Here is a 19,656-nt window from a genome sequence, read left to right as displayed (position 1 = left end):
TCTCTATATAAGTCTCTCATTTTCTTTTTTACTTTTTTTTGTGCATGTATTCTTTTTTTATTCCATATAGATATGGATGATAGATAGTAAGACAAGTTCTACTTCTTTAAATTAGTTTTTCTTCGGTTGCTTTTTTGTGTTTATTCTCAATTTTTTCTAGGATAATTTAGTTTTTATTTTTTATTTTTTATAAAGACTATCTTTACAATATGCTATTTGCGTTGAGTTTAGACTTCTCCATATTCAAAGAGCGGTGTGGTCACAAGTCTTGCTAATGTGCCTCTCTTCAAGTTTGTAATAGCGATAATAGTCTCGTAGTTAACACAATCTCCTGTATAAAAAAAAATCTTTCATTTATATTTTATTGTACAAGATTATTTTTATTTTATTTTATGTCATTTTATTGTACTATAATTTGCCAAATTAATGCATTTCAGGAACAACATAATTTTTTTTTTATAAAAACAAAATGATATTCATTCATTTAAATCGAGATATTATATCATTCAACACCGCTAAAAACGTAAATGATGAATCTCCGAACAAACTCACAATATCCAAGTTAATAGCATACAACGTCATAATGTCTATAAAAATATATGATAAAATTAAAGTGACTGGAATATCCATGGCCTTTGGATCTGCAACGTTGACGCCCAAATCTTTGATTGAATAATTGATCTTTCGATATGAATCAAATGAACATCGCAAGAAGACGGGAAATCAAACAACGCCGTACAAGACGACGAACAATAAACCACCACACTTAGATGATGAAATCGCAATAGAAAAAAAAACCTAGATCTATGTGAAAATCACTTATTTAGATTGAAATAGAGCGAAAAGGATGAATAGTGTGATTTCAGGTCAAGAATTGTCCCAAAATCACCCCCTTAATGAAGAAAATGGAAGAGAAAACTAGGGCCGACTTGTTAGAGAGGGAGGGAAAAGGAGAAAAATTCAACCAATGTTTTTCAGGAACAACATAATGTTACTCATCTTCTACCAAATTGAACTAAGCATATTAAAATTGAATGCAATAACTTGGCTATTTAAAAAATAAATAAAGTGCTAAACCACAAATAAATTAACATCTTTGAAAGAAACAATTGTCTTGGACCTTATATTTTTTCGGTAACCATCTTTTGTATCAATGAATAATTATTCCGTTTTTCATTTCTTATACGTAGTGTTGTTAGGTTCAACTTTAATTTGTCACTTAAGAGGTTGAGCTTTATTGAATTTTTTTGTTCAAATGGTTGAGATTATGAACTATTTATTTGCCTCAAATATATTGCCGTAATAATCTTATGGATGTTTTGGGTCACTTGGAGATACTATTTGGTTGAAATTTTTATTGTTGTAGCTGGAAAATTACAGATTGTAAAATTTAGACATGTGAGCGTAAGATTTGAAAAAATATTAATAGTAAATTGTGCCAAGTGTTTTCATAATTTATAGTAAATTGTACTATATAATTAATTCTTTATGAAATTATAATGTATCGTAATGTTAAATTTAATTCAAAGAACGTATTTTCCCGTGCACCGTACGGATATACACACTAGTCATCCTAAATCCAAAGATGTCGAAGAAATTTGGATTGAAAAAAAAAATTAGTATTTCAAAAATAAATTTGTTTTGTTCAAAAATATTTTATTTTATTTATTTATAAATACTAGGCAAATACCCGTGCGAGGGTTTGATATGAATCCAAAGAACCCAATTATTTTTTTCTCTCAATTTTTTTTTCCATCATCTTCATCAAATTATATATGCTTTTTAAAACCCCAATCTTTATGTCTTCTTCTCTCAAAAACCCATTAATTCGATTCATCGATTCCTTCCTAACCCTTTTTCTTTGATTGTCTCTCACCAAAACCATATATAGTCCATTCATCAATTCCACATTCTATTATCCAAACTCTTCTTCCTCTTCCATTCATCAATTCCAAATTCGAATGTCAAAATTTTATGGATTAATGAGTTGCTGCCTTTATAGAGGTAACACACACATACACCATCGCAAAATAATCTTTATCTCCATTTCCATCTACATCATCATGAGAGGAAAATCTTAAGAGGAACAAATTCTTCATCGGAACAGAAAATTATGCTCGGCAAAATTGCAGCTTTAGATTACTTGGCTCAAATCTTCATCAAATCACAGTTTGGATTACCTGGTTTGAATCATTTAAATCTAAGAAGAAGAAAAACATCTTGCTCTCCATCTAACACACATACGTCCATCAGAAGAACAAAGATTGTTAAAGATAATTATTGTTTCTCTTTTTAATAAATTTGAAGTGATAAATTAGTAATTTATTAAAACCGTTTTATCCTTGAACATACCAAGTAACAAAAATACTTAACAAATTGTTACTTTTGTGGATAAATGTGACAGGGAAATGTTAAAAACTATACGGTGTTTAGATTAACGAAAGTTTTGGTTTTAAAAATTAGGATTTATAGGTTTTATTGCTTAGTTGGAGTTCGTGTTTGTGTTTTGATGAACCTTAACGAGTGCCTTCGGGACACACTTTAAACCTTTTAAAATAAGCAATTACATTCTTTAAAAAAGTCAAATGTTTCGATTTCCAATGCATTGATTAACACACATTTTCATAAATACTTACTACTTATGATCCTTAAAGAGCTCCGGGAGCACTTGATTGAGTAATAATGTCATAGTCAATGAATTAAGTTTGAAAAATGAACTTATGAAATTATGTTAATTTTTTTACTTTTTATAAGTGTAATTATTTTTTAAGAGGACAAACCATCCAATTAAATACGAGAATTTTTTTATAGAGACTGAATAATACAGTCGAGTCAACCGATTCAATATGATTCATGGAGTTTGAACATGACTTAATGGTTCAAAAATGTTGAAGAAAAGACACTAGTCACGAAATTAAGGAGGAGGGGATATTATTGTAATTTTGGTAGTAATTTTCCATTTCTTCCTGAACACGTTTCTGTCTCTTTTCCTTACAAAGCAACTGAACCAATTTCTAACAAACAAGGACAATACTGATCAGTACGAGAGAGGCCAATGAAAAGCAACGTATTACACTACCACTACCCATGATTTCCACTAAAAAAAATCAGAAGATTTTCGTGACTTTTCTACCCGTACTACATAGCATTGCTGTTTCTAACAAACCCCTTCTTTATTTTTGAACGATCTAACAAACCCTTCTTCTTCCTCTTCTTCTTCTTCTTCTGGTTCAATACTCGTTTTCATTTCATTTTCCACCTTTTTGATTTTTTCGATTCAACCCTAATCCCAATAACAATGATTCAAATCCTAAAAAAATTATCATTCACCACCACCCGTTCCCCCACCATTCCCCACCGCTTGCTAAACCCCACCACCACCGGTTCCCCCACCATTTCCCACCGCTTGCTAAACCCCACCACCACCTGTTCCCCCACCATTCCCCACCGCTTGCTAAACCCCACCACCATTCCCCACCGCTTTCTAAACCCATTTCGTTATTTCGGCGTCAATAACTTCACCACTGTGAAGTGGTCTAAACGAAAACCACCAGAACTGATCAAAGACGGTAAACGTAGATACGTTATGACCGAACTGGAAACAACGTTACCATCTCTGAGATTTACGGGAAAATCACTTTATCCACCGGTGGGAAAATCTGTGGTGGTTGTGGAGTCTCTTGATAAAGCAAGAACCATTAGAAGTTATCTTGGTGGCATGTATGAAGTTCTTTCATGCAATGGACTTGTAATGGACTTGGATCCAGGTCAAAATTCTGCGAGTCTGGACAATGATTTTTGTTTGTTTTGGGAAATTTCAAATTCATCCCAAACTCGTGTGAAGAGGATCTCTGCTGCACTTAAGGGGTACGTAAATTATCACTTCCACTTAAGATAAAATTAATGTTAAATTGCTCTTAAGTTGTTTTTATAAGCTATATTGGAATTGGAATTGTTTTTAACTTTAGTTGTTTTGCTTAATTCATTTTATATTGTGCAACAGGGTCAACAATCTTATCTTTGCATTTGATCCTAGCCCTGAGGGTGAGACTATTGCTTGGCAGATTATCCATATTTTAAGAAAAAAGCATAGATCTCTGCAGGAAGATATCCTTCTCGCTAGAGTGGTTTTCAATGAAATTACTGAACAATCCATTAAAGCTGCTTTGCAAGAACCTAGAGAGATTGACATGAATTTGGTAAATTCTTACCTTGCAAAGAGGGTCATTGATTTTTTATTTGGGTTTAACATTTCCCCGTTAGTACTGAGGAAATTACCAAGTTGCAAATCCCCTAGAAGATTTGAATTCCCTGCTCTTTCTCTTCTATGTGATAGAGAATCAGAAATTAACTCATTTAGATCCAGGGAATATTGGACACTGTACCCCCAATTGCAGAGAACAAACAGGGATCTACCATTTCGGACCCTACTCACACATATTGATTCAAGGGAATTGAATAAGTTTTCAGTTGCTTCTGTTGAAGAGGCAAATGAGATTCAAAGCAGAATATACTCTGCTCAGTTTCAGGTCATTGGTATTACAAGATCAAAAATTTCTAAAATGTCTCCCACGCCTTATTCGACTTCAACTCTTCAGCAGGATGCAGCAAGAATATTGAATTTCTCTTCGAGTATCACAATGAAGGTTTTCATGTGGAATTATGATTTAATTTTGTTTACATGTTTAATTTTCTAGAATTACTTTTATCATTAATCTTGATTGAATTATTAATGCAGATTGCTCGGAAACTCTATGAGGGAGTTAAATTCCATAAGAATATCCGAGCCGGTCTGATAACGTGCTTCATAACTGACGGACTTCATGTAGGTTCACATACGTGGATGACATCTATATATATTTAGAGTGTATTTCTGTCAATGCAATAATTTTGTTTGTTGAAAACCGTTTCTATCTTTGACACTTGGAGTTTTGTTTACTAGATCTCTGAGGAAGCTGTTTCGGATATTCGATCCGTTATCATTCAAAGGTGACGTGTGCTTCTTCATACTTCTTTTTAATTTGCTCATGTTTGCAACAGGAACTTCAATACTACTGAATATACAATCAATTCATTCGTATGCATCGTACTATATGTTTTTTGTTTATAAAGATGTTTCATATATTTGTTGCATAAAATTAATATTGCATTTACTTTCTTATACATATGTTTCATATATGTGTGTATAGTTTTGTTCTATCTATTTTTAATACGTTAGTTTTTACTTCTTTTCCCTATCAATTTATTTATTTTTTTTTAAATTTGAATTCTTATTTTCTGGTTTAAACAAATTTTAATTTTTCTTCCATGAGCTTAAATTTACTGGGTGCAGGTACGGACAAAATTTTGTTGCACAAAGTCCACCGGAGAACGTTATAAAGGTGAAAAATGCACTAGAATCCCATGAAGCCATCAGACCTACTGACATACGCAAGTTACCATGTATGTAATAAGTTATGCGTTTTTTTTTTTTTTTTTAATAAATGTTTTAGTTCAATGATGAACTAAGTGCCATAGCTAACAGCATTGCTTCTTAATGACTTGTCAGCGATGCTGGCTGGGGTGTTAGATAAAGAATCTTTGAAGCTATACACACTGATTTGGTTCAGAACAATCTCATGTCAGATGGAACCGGCTATTCTTGAAAAGGTTAGAATACAAAATATCCATCAAGAAAAAGTATAGTATGTTTTTTAACTAGTTTTTTTTTTTTTTGTAAAGGGTGTTTATAAAAATAAACCCATCTAAAATAAAGTCCTGTGTTAAGCAAGTTCCCTTTAAAATTCTAGGATTCCTTTCCAGTTATAAACACTAAAGAAATGCAACAACAGAACATGCCTCAAAATTTGGCCTCTTTGTGGAAAGCAAAACCTCTAAAATTAGTTAAGATCCAAAAAACCAAACAGTTTATTCCAAAAGGAAAGGAAGCAGCTGAATAATAATGCAAAAAAGAGATCTGAAATTTTTAGAGACAGACCCCCAACACTCATAAATTTATAAACAAGCTTATTTAATCATATCCCTTGATTAAAGTGATTATAGCAAAACCAAATAATTTACATAAAGAAAAGAAAGTATGAAGTTCACCAAACTAATGATACTCAATAATATTCAACATGTGCGTTGTGTTATCATATCAGTAACACCTTAGTTTTTTTATTCTTTAGCTTTTCATGTATCGTATTTTTGGGTTATTCGATTTGAGGTGTGATGTTTATCTTTCTCTCACTCATCTTTATTGGGTTCAACTTCCTCTGTTGTATGGAACCTTGCTTTATAAAAGGAAAAAATGTTTCTTGGTAAATTCAAATTTTTTTTTTACCATATTTCCAGGTCTACTATTGTTAGATTGTGTCTGTCCTAAATAAAGATCTTTAACATAATATATGATCTTGAAATACAGCTTGTGTTCATTTAAAGTTCAAGTGCTTCGATCTGATATTATTATTCTTGACCAGCTATGTTTCCTAATGTTTTTTCTGGTTCCAGATACAAGTTGATATTGGAAATTCTGATCAGTCTATCCTGTTACGGTCTGCTAGCTCAAGGGTCGAGTTTCCTGGGTACCGGACAGTTTTTACGGTACGGTTAGTTCTTGCAGATACGTTACTTTGTGACTTGATGCTATTTAGCCTCGTGATAGTTTGTAATCATTCATATACCTGTTCATTGCGTTTTACAAATAATGGGTTTTATTTGTTTATTAGACTTGAGCTTATTATTATTATTATTATTGTTATTGTTGTTGAGATATTATAATTATGATTAATAGGATAATTTTTATATCCTGATTTTATTTATTTAGTTTTCCTTTCTCAGTTGATTCTTTCCCTAGTTCTTGGGATTGATTAGGAGACCCATGTGTATATATATTTGTACATTCCCCTAATATAATATACACAGTAATTTTAATTCAAGCATTATTATGATATATGTTAATTTCCATCAGGTTAATTGTTGTTAATTTGTTATAACTTTTATTATTTAACAATGGACTATGGTATTATTTTCAGTTTATGTACCTGTTAGCTGCAACCGGGCAAATAACTATGATAAGTAGATTTCAAATTTAAAGCTTGTGGAGAAATAAATTTTGAAGTTTTGCCATATGTTTCAAAGTATATACATTAGCTATCTAAAATGATGTATTGACCTTGAGCGTTATATCAAATATTGAAGCTTAAAATGATTTGCCAAGATTTTCCGTGTTGTTTGCTATATTTATGCCGAAGTTACTCTAGAGTCTCCACATCCAATTTTTATACTGAAGTGTAGAGACGCATTTGGTTCTATGTTGTGTTGTGCATTACTTGATAAAAGAGACTTGCAAGATTCAATGTAGTTTACATTGGATTCAATATGAATTCGATCCTTTCTGATTAATCATGCGAGGCTGTGACACAATTTTGTTTACGACCATTTTTTTATGTTCCTGTAAGGACTAGTGCTTCAAAACGTACAAGCTCTAGGTCCACAAATGGTTCTGTATCTTCATCAATTTAAGCTGAAGTAGAGAATACTCGCATGTCCCTTTAAAAGAGTAGGACAGTAAAACTGATTCCCGACTTATGTATGGTTCTTTTTCACTCCCAGGGCATTGTCACCGAAGATGGACAATATAGAGATAGTGACGATTCCAATCATGATCTAGCTTTTGGCATTGAAGAGGGACAATATAGAGATAGTGACAGGTCCAATCATGATCTAGATTTTGACATGCTAAGTTCTGTGAAGGTAACATTTCTTGAAATTTATTATTGTTTATGCTATTTAAAATTATTTCACGCCTGCCAGTCCGTGCCTTGTTAATTTATTTGTCTACACTGCTTTTATTGGATTCCTTATGTTGTTTTGCCAATGGCCATTGGTTTTTTAAAAGGACAGTCTTGGCATATATACAGATAAGACAACAAGATACCTTGTAAAATGTAAATTGCAGTAGTTTCTTGTCTTCAACATATTTATTTTTTTTATTTTTTTTATTTTTCTACTTGGGGAAAGCCAACTTTTCTAAAAGCTTTTGTCGTTAGGTGGAGGCTAGATAATGAAACTTTGCCTCTAACCTTCCTCATGCAATAGCCTTTGGATTTAAAGTTTGTCTATCTAGAAGTCCTTTTTACCTTGTGCAGAAATTAAGCTTTATTTGAAAGAACGGGGCAGCAAATATTGAACTCTCATCACCTAGTCAATAGGTTATAGGAGGACTTAATTGCATGTCAAGGATTAAAACCATTTATGGGGTAGAAAAATGTACATATCAACTGGAAATGGTCTTGCACCATTCCTAGATTAAAACTAAGAGTGGTGCTATATGGCACGACACCCTTTGGACACGCACGACAATATACAACACGCCATTTGCTTTGTTAAAACAAACATCATTTAAAGGTCAAAATGCCAAAAAGGAGTATGGTGAATACAACGCCAAATATGTAACAGCAACGGCCTAAGTATTTGTATTTTTCCCAGTACAAATGCCAAAGCATTATAGTAATAAGAGAAATACCATCAGACAAGACAAAGCACACACTCATACTTGATTTGGAGATGCACCCCACAAGATATAGTAAGCGTTATTCGTGCAAATAAGACGACAAATATGTCGTGCACTTTAATATTCCCCTAAAACTAATTCCTGCTTCCTTTCTTTGTTTTTTTACACAATTACTCTTCATTTATGCTTCCGTATTTATTAATGCAACAAATAACGCAACACCTTTCCCTTCATTGACTTTGACTTTTGTTATATAGAGAGAGGACGTGTTTCATGTTGTTCAAATTGAGGCGGGTCAACACCATTCCCAACCTCCACAACGTTACTCCGTAGCATCATTGGTAAGTCTTTTTGTGTCCTTCGTTATTCTTGGAGGAGTATTATAGACCATGACTGCACTAATTTCAGCTGGTTACTCTTTTGTTGTATGTAGAATTGATGGTTGATATTGGAATCAGTGTTGTTAAATATCTGGTATACCGGCGCTATATCGCTATTTCGCATCGGAATTCAGGGTAGACGATACGAAACCTGATACGATTTAGCAACTTAGATATTTCCAAAATATCGGCGAGATTGCTCAAATCTGGTATATCAGTCATGACATGCATATCAGAATTCTGCAACTTTTAGCTTGTATCTTTTAATGTATTTTTTATGATAAAGCCCAATACTATATTTTATTCTAAACTGGTGGGTTGGTCAAATTGGTAGGCCCAATATAATAGTATAAAACCTAAAACTTATGATGATCTTGTCTTAGTAGAATCAGAAGCAGAGTTTGAGGACATCGATTCAATTGAAGAAGTTGAAGGATATGCCTCTGCTATCTGAAAATGAGGATAAATGATTATGTTGGGGAAGAGTAGAATAATTAGATCTTTTATTACTAGTTAGAAATTAGAACTACCAATTATTAGTTGTTTTGAACTATTTAAATTTTGAGTTTTAAGTCACTTTTAATTTGTTTTTATGGCTTTCTTCATTAATGTATGCAATTATGCATTATCATGCTTTATTAGCTGTTTAAACTATTGTGATTTTGAGTTTTATATCAAGTCATTTTGAATTTCTGTTTATGTAGTTTTTTATTTCCGCATTTTAAATTTCTGTTTACGTAGCTTTTATCTTTGTGTAGCATGATTTATTTTATATATTATTGTTTATTTGAACCATTTTGTGCCTTCCTCTATTTTCCCGCTACACTATCTGCTATTTTTAATATCGGGTTTTTGGCGATCCAATATTTTCCATAATCCGATATTAATAACACTGATTGGAATCCTACCAACGGGCTATATATTATTAATAGATATGTATTGCATTTCAATTTCTTGATTTGTAGTATAATTGGTCTTAATTAATGAACAACACCCACTTCTTTTAATCGGAGCAGTACCTGATTCAGTTCAATGGGGAACTTCATATTCTATTAATGCTTGCCTTTTGTTTATTGGATCTTCTTTTCCTTCTAACAATGTACTTTTATAGTTGCTTATTAAAACATCACAAACTTGCATCTCAACCGAAGATAGAAAAATGTGCAGATTGAGATACTGTTAAAAACATATTGATCATGTGGTTGGCTGTTAACTAGTGACAGTTCCTCAATCTTTATAACATATGCTGTCAGCTTGTGCACATACAGGCTACATTTAGAGTTTTGTTACGATGAACTCGTTTCTCGACTTCCTGTTGAACTATATGTATGGCAACATATGCATATATTGAGTTCTTTATCTTGTAAATATCTGTGATTTATGATTTTAAATACGATATCTGAAATAAATAGATCTATTGCTACATGTTGAGTTCAACATGCACCGGAGCTCTTCAAAAGATATGCTTTGTGATGTCAAGGAGGAGATACATAGCTTTTGTTTCTTTTGCTTGTCTGTTTTGTTTTCTTATGTTAGGACTTCCCTTATGATATTTGCATGTCATAGGTTAATAAGCTTGACGAAATTGGGATCGGAAGAGCGGCATCATATGCACAAACATTACAAGGATTGCAGGTATTTGACTTGGAGACTGTCTAATGGCATAACTATGCTGTGTCTTTTCTATCTTATATCACCTCAAGGCTAACAATTAAGTTAAAAGTCAATGAAACAAGGAAGCAGCTGATCAAAGATAATTATAGACGTTCTCATACTTGATTTATCTGAAGAGTTTTCCCTTACCCCTCATCCTTGGGTCTCTATCATATCTCAAATGATGTGGGACTCTCGACCCTAAGTGCCATCAAAAGCCAATGAAACAAGGAAGCAGCTGGGCAGTAAAAAAAGTAGAATATGATGAAAGAACATGATAAAACAAGAAAATAAGCCTGCTGGTGAAAAAGAACAATAAACCAGTAAAAAAGAAACATGATAACTGACTAACAGCTGTCAGTAATCTACAAGAAAATAAAGCCTTGTCGATAATTTATATTCTCTCTCACAACGGAAACTGTATAATCATAGAACTTTGCTTATTGTCTTGTCCTTTTTATATAATGTAAGAAGGCTATGGAACTTAAGCAGCAGTTGGTTAGAGCTACACGTGTAGTTTGTATGTTAACCATAAGTTAGTGATTTGCTTAGTAAAATGCATTGATTTCACTGCTTTATAAGGTTGAAGTTCCAGGCCAAACCGAGGCACCTGGACATAAGAGAAACCTTCAGGATATATTACTAGATCCGACCAAACCCTATTCCCACTAGCTGAGGTCGGATATATGAATCATATGACATTATGATGTCTTGTTATGGATCAAAATAAAGCAACACAAAAACAATTTATCAATAAACTCACGTCATACTTTGTGACTTCCAATTTTATCTTTGTTGAGTTGTTGTGACACAGTAATAGTTAATCTATTGGAACGATATTTTTCCAAGAGTTAAGAAACCGACTTTCTGTATCCTCCCTCCCAAAACTATATTTTGAGTTACCTTGTGGAATTTGTCTTGTTGCCACTGTTTCCCACTCTTTATTTCATCATGTTTACTGCATCCTGCACATAAATTTTAAGGCACCGCATGCGTTAATGTTTTAATATCAGTTTGATTATGAGTCTTCATTTGTTTGTTGTTTCAGGATGGAAACTACGTGAAAGTAAAAAACTGTGTTCTTACTCCCAAATTTCGTGGCCGTGCGGTAAGCTTTGGGCTTGTGGTTCTGAAATTATTGTTTGTTGGGATGAAAATACTAGTTCTATTGTTCTACTATGTTATTAATACGCTGCAAAAGAAGACTTTAAGTGATGTTGGTCTTGCTTATAGTAGCTTGAACTTTTGGAGTCAAATGATTTATATCTTTTCTCTCTGTAGTTTTTTCCTTACTATGCATACTACAGACACACTAATTTCAAACTACAACACTTATACATATTCACAGATATATTCCTTTGAATTATGCTAATCATTATTAAATGCAATTTATCTGATATATGATTTGTTTTGTGCTCCTTTTACCATTGTCTCCAGTTATATATTTTTTTCTTCCTTTTTTCTTTTGTCTGTCCATACATTTTAAAACAAAATAAATAATTATGTATTCATTTGATTGATCATTTTTGTGGTAACATTTCTCCTGTTACCTTTATTGTATCATGCGGAAATAATGTGTATATGCTGTCTTTTATTGGGCCCATGAAAGAAATCCGAATCAAGCCAGCTTGAACCCTTGTCATCTGCTTCACTGTTTTCCATATTGGTTTAGGAAATGAGATTAGAAAGCCTGGGTGAATTTGCATAATAACAACTTAAAAATATTTATGCATTCCTCACTATTCTCATAGGGCAATAATCCATCTCTCTCATCAATGAGCCTTAGATATTTAATTCCCTACAAATCTCTTCCGCTCATGAGATGCACGTATTATGAATTAAATTGGCGAGTCCTTTTGGTTTCATATTGTAATTGACGAGTCCTTTTTCAGATATCTTAGAAATGAGATTTCTTGTAACTTATGAGTTTTATGTCGTTTTTGGGTCATATTTAGGTGTCTGCTTTTTTATCACATCATTTTTCAGAGGTTACAGACTACAGTTCCACTGCTGCCATGGAGTTTGAGGTATATATTACAATCGTGTATTTTAGATCACATTTCTTTTAATATGCAAAAACATTTCTTGGGAATAGTATTTATATTCCTTACATATTTTGGCAAAATATTCTCAGGTATCATTGGTTCCCAGAAATCTATTTTACTCATGGACTCCACGACGAATATGTTTTCACACTTTCCCTTTTTTTCATTCCCGTTAAGGGGTGGGAATTTTGTATTGTCGTGGCAATAAACATTTTAGAACTCAACAAACTTTAACTTTCTACTTTCACATCATATTTTCTCAACCAATATAAATTTTAAAAATATTCTTAGGAATATTATATATTTAGCAAACATATATAAATTTTACTTCGGAGTTAGTTGTGAATCTTTCTAAAGCTGTATGTTTGTGCTACTATTGCAGTGGTAATGTGGCACCCAAGATTGTTTACTTCCATTTTGTATTTTTAAATTTTTAATTGAGTCCTTGCCTACCATTTCTATAATGAAAATGTATCTCATATTTTATTCAGCTTGATAATGTTTCTGCTGGAACCACCAATTGGAAAAGCCTTGTTCGTGATTATTCGACACGGTTTAAAACATGTTGTGAGCGTACTTCTAATGTTCATATTCGCCAGGTGTGTGTGGGTTCTCTCTTTTTGCTCAATGCTTTGCCATTTTGGGGTCTCAAATTATGTTTTTCTTGGTATGCTTTCTTTTTAATGTTGTCTATCCACCTTGTATGTTTGCATATGCTTGTTAATATGACTATGATAGACTGGAAGCAAAATGCGCTCTGCATGTTTTTTTATCTTATCTACTAATGAATGATTTTTATACTTACAGGTTGAAGAGATGTTACAAAACAAATTTGCGGATTATTTATTTGGTTCACTCCCAGACCAGAGTCGGTTGTGTCCAAGGTAAATTATGCCACGTTGTGGTTGGAAATAGTTAAATATTAATATCATCATGCGTGCCACACCCTCATTATGCTATGTTTATGCTGCAGTACTTTTGTGGTAAAAGAGATGATCACATGATAAGTGTGCATACTCTACTGTTGGAATGTTAAAGTTTAAGAATTTAAATGCTTATTGGTTATGAAACTTGGTTGACATTCCGTAATCCGTTACTGTTGGTATTTGTTGACCCTGAGGAATATATTATATGAATTCATTTTATAATGTTCTAGGGTAAAATTTGTGTAGGGATGATTTGTTAATTGAATTCATTATATTGGTGCCTGGATTGTTTCTCAGATATTCTCCTGATAAATTCTTATTTGACTTGTTTTAGTTGTATGGAAGGCACACTGACATTTAAAGTACGTAGACTTAGTGCTGCTGGCTACTGTATAGGCTGTGATCAACATCCTAGGTGCACGTAAGTGTTATGCTAAATTTTTGGTTTATAAGTTCTAAGTTATAGCTTAACTGTTGTGTGATTTCACACAATGGTGAACTTGTATGCCACTATACACATTTTGAAGAATGGCGGTTATTATGTTCTCTTATCAATGCAAATAAATAATGAGGTTTGACGTGCAAATAACTATTTGACTTTAAATAGTCAAAGCGTCTAGTTGCACGAGCTTTTGATAATCTTACATTTCATATATGCTTACTTCTACTTAAATGAAAAGCTCGTAGAAGCAAGAATATATGAAATGTTAGATTATCAAAAACATTAATTCTAGATTTTAGAGGTGTGAAAATTGGAATGCCAAACCATACCATAAATCAAACCTTCAACTATCCGTGGGTCTATCATACAAAATGACATGCAATGTTGTCAAACACGAGATCCTATGAAGCATCGGGAGGGGCTGAAGGACTGTAACTTAGAGGATTGTAATGTTGTTCGTATGATCCTACCTAAAATCCGTTCAGATTCACGGAAAACAGAGTTTCTTCTTGCAGTCGCTACGATAGCAAAATCTGGACAAAAAACAGCATAGCAGAACATTTTTAATGACTAACACAACAGACCGAAACAAATTTACAAACTGCAAACAAAAAATACCAACAAAACAGAAAGTACAAACTGATCAATACTCTAATAGGGTAATACCTTTCATGAAAAATATAATAGAATTTCAGCCTGTGGTTTGGGTTTATATTGAGATGGGTGAAGACCTCTGGAGTCCTTGGTGTAAATTGGATTGAGAATTGTCCAACAGAAGTAGAGACCAATAAAGCTATAGGCCAAACCAAGCAATGGTAAAGGTAGATTTAGAATTTCCCAATTGAAGTAGAGGCCGATAAAACTACATGCCAAGCCAAGCTATTTAAAAGAGCTTAGTTTTGAATGGTTTGCCATTAGACACGGTTCACAAAAATACATAATAGTCTCTTTTGAATCATATAGCGGATCTCTGGGAAAATCCTTTTCTTGTTACTGCTATATGCTCTTATGAGAGCAGCCTCATTTATTGTAAGCATCATATTAATTGTACATGGTACTTTTGAACTGGTTGTTTTTTATGCTAATGCTTTGATTAGTATTTTTTGTGATTCAAAGAATGCATTTAGTATATTCCATTACTTCTAAAACTTTATAGCCATTAGACATTTTATGTATGTAATAGTTTAACTCTCAGGGTCATATATAAATATTGAGGCTGCTATTTTTCTTGTCCTCATAACAGCAGTTTTGCCTTGTGAAACACATCATTGTTGAAATTACAAATTTATGAGTGGTACTTGTGATTTCTAAAAACAGGTACACTGGGAAAACATTATATAGTGACGAGGAGGAGGAAGATACACCTCAGCCAAACACTATAAGAGAGGAACCAAAGGTTTGCTTAACCTTGGCTCGATTTTATGTTTTTATGGACTGGCATAATTTGACTTGTTTGAAATGCTAAATGGCTGCCTATTCTGTTAGATATCTTGGCACAAATGTTTCTGTTCATAAGAAATTATTTTTTTCTGTTTATAAAATTCATAAGATATTGTAGTTTCATTTTTTGTTATTTATCAAGATTTTACTTTCTTTCTGTCTTGGCAACCACATGCTAAATAAGAATTTAAGTAAAAGCATTAGTGGTAAGAAAAAAAAATATACAATATTGCTCTTTGTTAACTTATGTCTTTGGTTTTGGAGCATATTCTTGGATGAAAATAGGCATAGAAACAGTTCAAGCAAAGCCTCGAGTCAAATGAAACCAGGCCTACTTAATACTGGCATGTGGGGCCGGGGATTAGGATTTAACCTGGGTATAGTGTCACCATATTTTGTTCGGGTATAGTGTCACCATATTTTGTTCGGGTCTGCCTAGAATGACATGGTTTGAATTTATGAACCAAACTGAGTAGAAGATGGGCAGCAGGGCCATAAGTAAATGAGGTTTGTTTGAGGGGTTTCACTGGATGAAGATAGTGAGAGAGGGCTGGGTTAAGTGCTATGGATCAACTTTTATTAGACATTTATGGTGTGTTTTGCCCATTTTAAGTGACGGAAAAGCATCACACGTGTGTTTTATCCAATTTAACTGCTGATTTTGTTTCCTCTTTACAATTTTGCAGAGCATGACAAATTCGTTGGCAAGTATTGCACGAATGAATGTAAATTTACACTCCTTTCCGATCCATGAAAATACTGTCACTTTGAGCTGCCCATCATCCGGCCCAAGTAAAAAATGCTATGTCTATCTTGTGCCTGTTGTACATACCAAAGAGGTATTTTGGTTTTTATTTTTTATTTTTTACTGCAAATAGAAAATCAAAATCAACTTACATTTTATTAATTTTATGCAGAAGTCAAGAAGAGACGTGGAAACTGCATTGTATCATTTGCGACCTCAGTCGGTGTTCCTTGAATGTTATTTGGAACCCAAATTTTATTCATACTTCCATGTAAATTGTTTTAATTATTAATATTTTTTATTTAACTTTTAACAAATATATAACAGAATTTTAAGTTGTTTTATGTAATTATTAATATAGGAGGGCTGTGAACAAGGGTATGCCTTTAAGATTGCGAAAGCATTGGAGATGGAAATCATTTTTGGCGATATCTGCGACCGTGTAAGATTTATTTATTTATTTTTTTTATAATTTTAGAAATGAAATTTATTTGTTATTGATTTATTTTTTTAAACCTTTTTAATCGTATGACAGAGCTTGAAGACATGTGAAGATAGAAAGTTAGATGAACTACGTCTGAGATACGGATTTGAAAAAGACAATGTAAATTTCTCTACTTTGTTCTTGTTAAAATATAGAAAGTGATAGAAACTGAGAATATCTCAGGGAATGAATTTCTAATTTAGCATTTTATTCTCTATTGTTACAACGAGTTTTAGTATAACACAACAACTCTAACTACCTAAATTCTCAACTCTAATGTTTTTCTTTGTAGGATATGGAGTTGAGAGATATGGCTCATGATATGGCTTTTTACGACGTCCGAGACTTGTAAGTTTAGTGTTTAAAATTAATTTTTATAATAAGATAAATTGATACTGTATAAATATTTGATAATTGGTTTGTTGTTGTTTAAGAATTATGATAACAAGGCTCTGGGACCATGCTAAAACTCGGAGTTCCATTGTAGCGATTGTTGGAGAGGATCATATATATGGCATGCGCCATTATTGGAGATTGATGGTAATGTTGAAGTCTGATGGAAACTTGTCTAAATTATTTTATACAATAGCTCTTCCTCCTAGGAAGTCTTTACAATTGTAGGCATATTACTAACATGCTTTTTTTTATTCTTTTTAATTTTACTAGGAACTCGGTTCCTCAAGAGTACTTAAAGAGGCTGCGAAATATGAAGAATACATAAGACAACATCAGCCGCCTACTCAGTTGAACCATTTTTAACAAGAGCTTCATATGAAGAATACATTAGACAACATGCTTTGACTGCACAATGAAATGGTATTTTTTTCTTTTTTGGTAACAATGAAATGGTATTTCTTGAAGTACAAAAGTTTACAAGCGTGAACTACGAAATTTATATAGATAAATAACATCTATACTTACTGAGTTTCAAGTAAATCTAAACAAACAAAGGGTTTATAGAGAGATTGGATCAAAATGATTGCTCTTTCTTCAAATCTACTTTTTGATTTTCCATTTATGGGCTGTGCGAGGCGCAGTTTTAATGACTTCATAATAATTCGATTCAAGCTTTCCTTTATTCCAAGCTTTGACAAATTCTGCAAGCAACTCACATAAAACACATTCTTCTCTTCTTTAAGCCAGGTAGCAAACTCAATATTCTTCATCTTCTTCCTTTAAATCATCATCTTATTTATTTGAATCTTCATTATCTTCTATCAATAAAAATAAAAAAACTATAAAAATATGACTTTTGCGGGTTTTGATTTTTGTTTTTAAAAGAAGTTTTGAGATAAATATAACATAGATTCATAATATTTGAAAAAAAAAGGTCTTGTTATTGAGTGTTACGAGACACTCTTTAATGATTCTAACATAAGAAATTACTCCCTCCGGTCCTTATTATAAGAAAAAGTTGACTTTTTAGGTTCATAGAATAATTAATGTATCTTATTGTAAATATAGACTAGATATATCACTTATACAATGAACCAAAAAAGTTAATTGTTTCTTATAATAAGGACCGGAGGGAGTAGGTGTCATCCACGTTGCAGATCCGGATACATGGTTATTCCGGATATTTAAATATAGTCATATGTGTAGGCAATTGTACTTTGTCGTTTTATGCTATTAACATGGATGATGTGAGCATGTTCACATATTCATCCTTTTTGTTTTTAGCGAATTTGCATTATATCGATGTACTCTATCAATTTGAATGAATGAATATCTTTTATTTTGTCAAAAAAAAAAAAAAAAAAAAAGGACCGGAGGGAGTATTATATAAAAAAGTTAAATATTTTAATTGATTGTGAGACCAAAATAAAAACTTAAAATTATTTGAGGGACCATTGGATCAAATAAGCTAAAAGAAAAAGAAAAAGAAAAAATATTTAACCCTAAATTAACTTTGCTTTAACGCTATATCTGCAGCTCACTAGGGTTGTACTTGTATCCCGATTCCACAGAAACGGTACAAACAAAATATCTTCTTCTACGAACACCAACCACCATCACGATGGCTCGTTTCTCGAGGTCCTCCTTGGCGCGACTCCTTACCTCCACAACCCCTCCATCTTCCTCCACTGTCTACCTCCGTCACTTTTCGGAGTCAGCAGAGCCGCAGCGTAATATCTGGATCTCGTTGTTCAGTGGCAATAGATTAGTGGAAGGTAGGTCCAAAGGGAGGCCGAAAGATAGCCGCAAGATTCAGATAGAAAAAACTAGTCAACCTAGGGTTTTCGGTAAGAGCGAAAAGACCAGCAAGAGTACGGAGGAGATTGACGAGATTGAGCATCTGAATTTTTTGGAACAGACTTGGCGGTATATAAATGAGACGCGGTCAGATATCAATTCTCTCCGCTGGAAAAACAATATGGTAATTATATACTGATTTAGTCTTATTGTCATTTTTACAAGATTCCCATGTCTTATATTATGTGTCCATATGTAGGGTTGGGAAAAAAACTACCCAACTGAACTGCTGAACTGAATAACAGTTCTGAAACTGAACTGTTACGGTTCCCATTCAAAACAGTTCGGTAACTAATATGGGATTTAGAGCCTATTTGAAACACTTTTCAAAAACTCTTTTTTAGTTTTTAAAAACTTGAAAATTAAAAACTTTTTTGTTAAACTATTTTTTTAAAATTACAATTTTGGAAACTGTTTTGAATTTTTTAATTTTGAAAACTAAAATTAAAACATATAAAAGGATAACTATTGTGAGAAGTGAACTTGTATATTTCAAAAACTATTTCAAACTGTACACAGTTTTTTTTTTTTTTTTTTCTTTCTTTTTCTTTTCCCTTTTCCTTTTCCTTTTCCTTTCTCAACTGCAGTTCAGTTCCAAATGCAATCAGTTCGGTTCAGTTTTCATCCTGAACCGAATCATGCCAACCCTCTGTCCAACCATATCTATTTGTAATTATTTCTTCTTACATTGACTTTGACTTTGACTTTCTTTAAAATTTGTCATTGCAGATTAACATAATTCACACACTTCATCCTGCTACTTATTTCACTCCTGAGGTTGAGAAGGCTTTGCA

General features: G+C 32.7%; 2 protein-coding genes across 2 annotated transcripts; both read left to right on the top strand.

The window, feature by feature from the left end:
- Window positions 1–3,298: 3,298 nt before the first annotated feature.
- Window positions 3,299–15,405, top strand: LOC120578385 (DNA topoisomerase 1). Its single transcript, XM_039831069.1, has 16 exons — window positions 3,299–3,867; window positions 4,004–4,646; window positions 4,739–4,825; window positions 4,943–4,989; window positions 5,333–5,442; window positions 5,549–5,649; window positions 6,490–6,582; window positions 7,594–7,734; window positions 8,752–8,835; window positions 10,441–10,509; window positions 11,576–11,635; window positions 12,483–12,554; window positions 13,064–13,171; window positions 13,380–13,456; window positions 13,833–13,919; window positions 15,258–15,405. Exons 1-16 carry the CDS (start codon window positions 3,299–3,301, stop codon window positions 15,403–15,405), a joined length of 2,496 nt encoding a protein of 831 aa, XP_039687003.1.
- Window positions 15,406–16,071: 666 nt separating this feature from the next.
- LOC120578075 (uncharacterized) lies at window positions 16,072–17,477 on the top strand. Its single transcript, XM_039830150.1, has 7 exons — window positions 16,072–16,219; window positions 16,298–16,396; window positions 16,487–16,567; window positions 16,661–16,729; window positions 16,902–16,957; window positions 17,044–17,149; window positions 17,276–17,477. Exons 1-7 carry the CDS (start codon window positions 16,100–16,102, stop codon window positions 17,366–17,368), a joined length of 624 nt encoding a protein of 207 aa, XP_039686084.1. The 5' UTR covers window positions 16,072–16,099; the 3' UTR covers window positions 17,369–17,477.
- The last annotated feature ends 2,179 nt before the right edge of the window (window positions 17,478–19,656 follow it).

This window comes from Medicago truncatula, chromosome 2 (assembly GCF_003473485.1).
Source record: "Medicago truncatula cultivar Jemalong A17 chromosome 2, MtrunA17r5.0-ANR, whole genome shotgun sequence".
In the NCBI taxonomy this organism is placed as follows: domain Eukaryota; kingdom Viridiplantae; phylum Streptophyta; class Magnoliopsida; order Fabales; family Fabaceae; genus Medicago; species Medicago truncatula.
The sequence above is the reverse complement of the archived record's forward strand: the minus strand, read 5'-3'. Positions and strand labels throughout refer to the sequence as shown.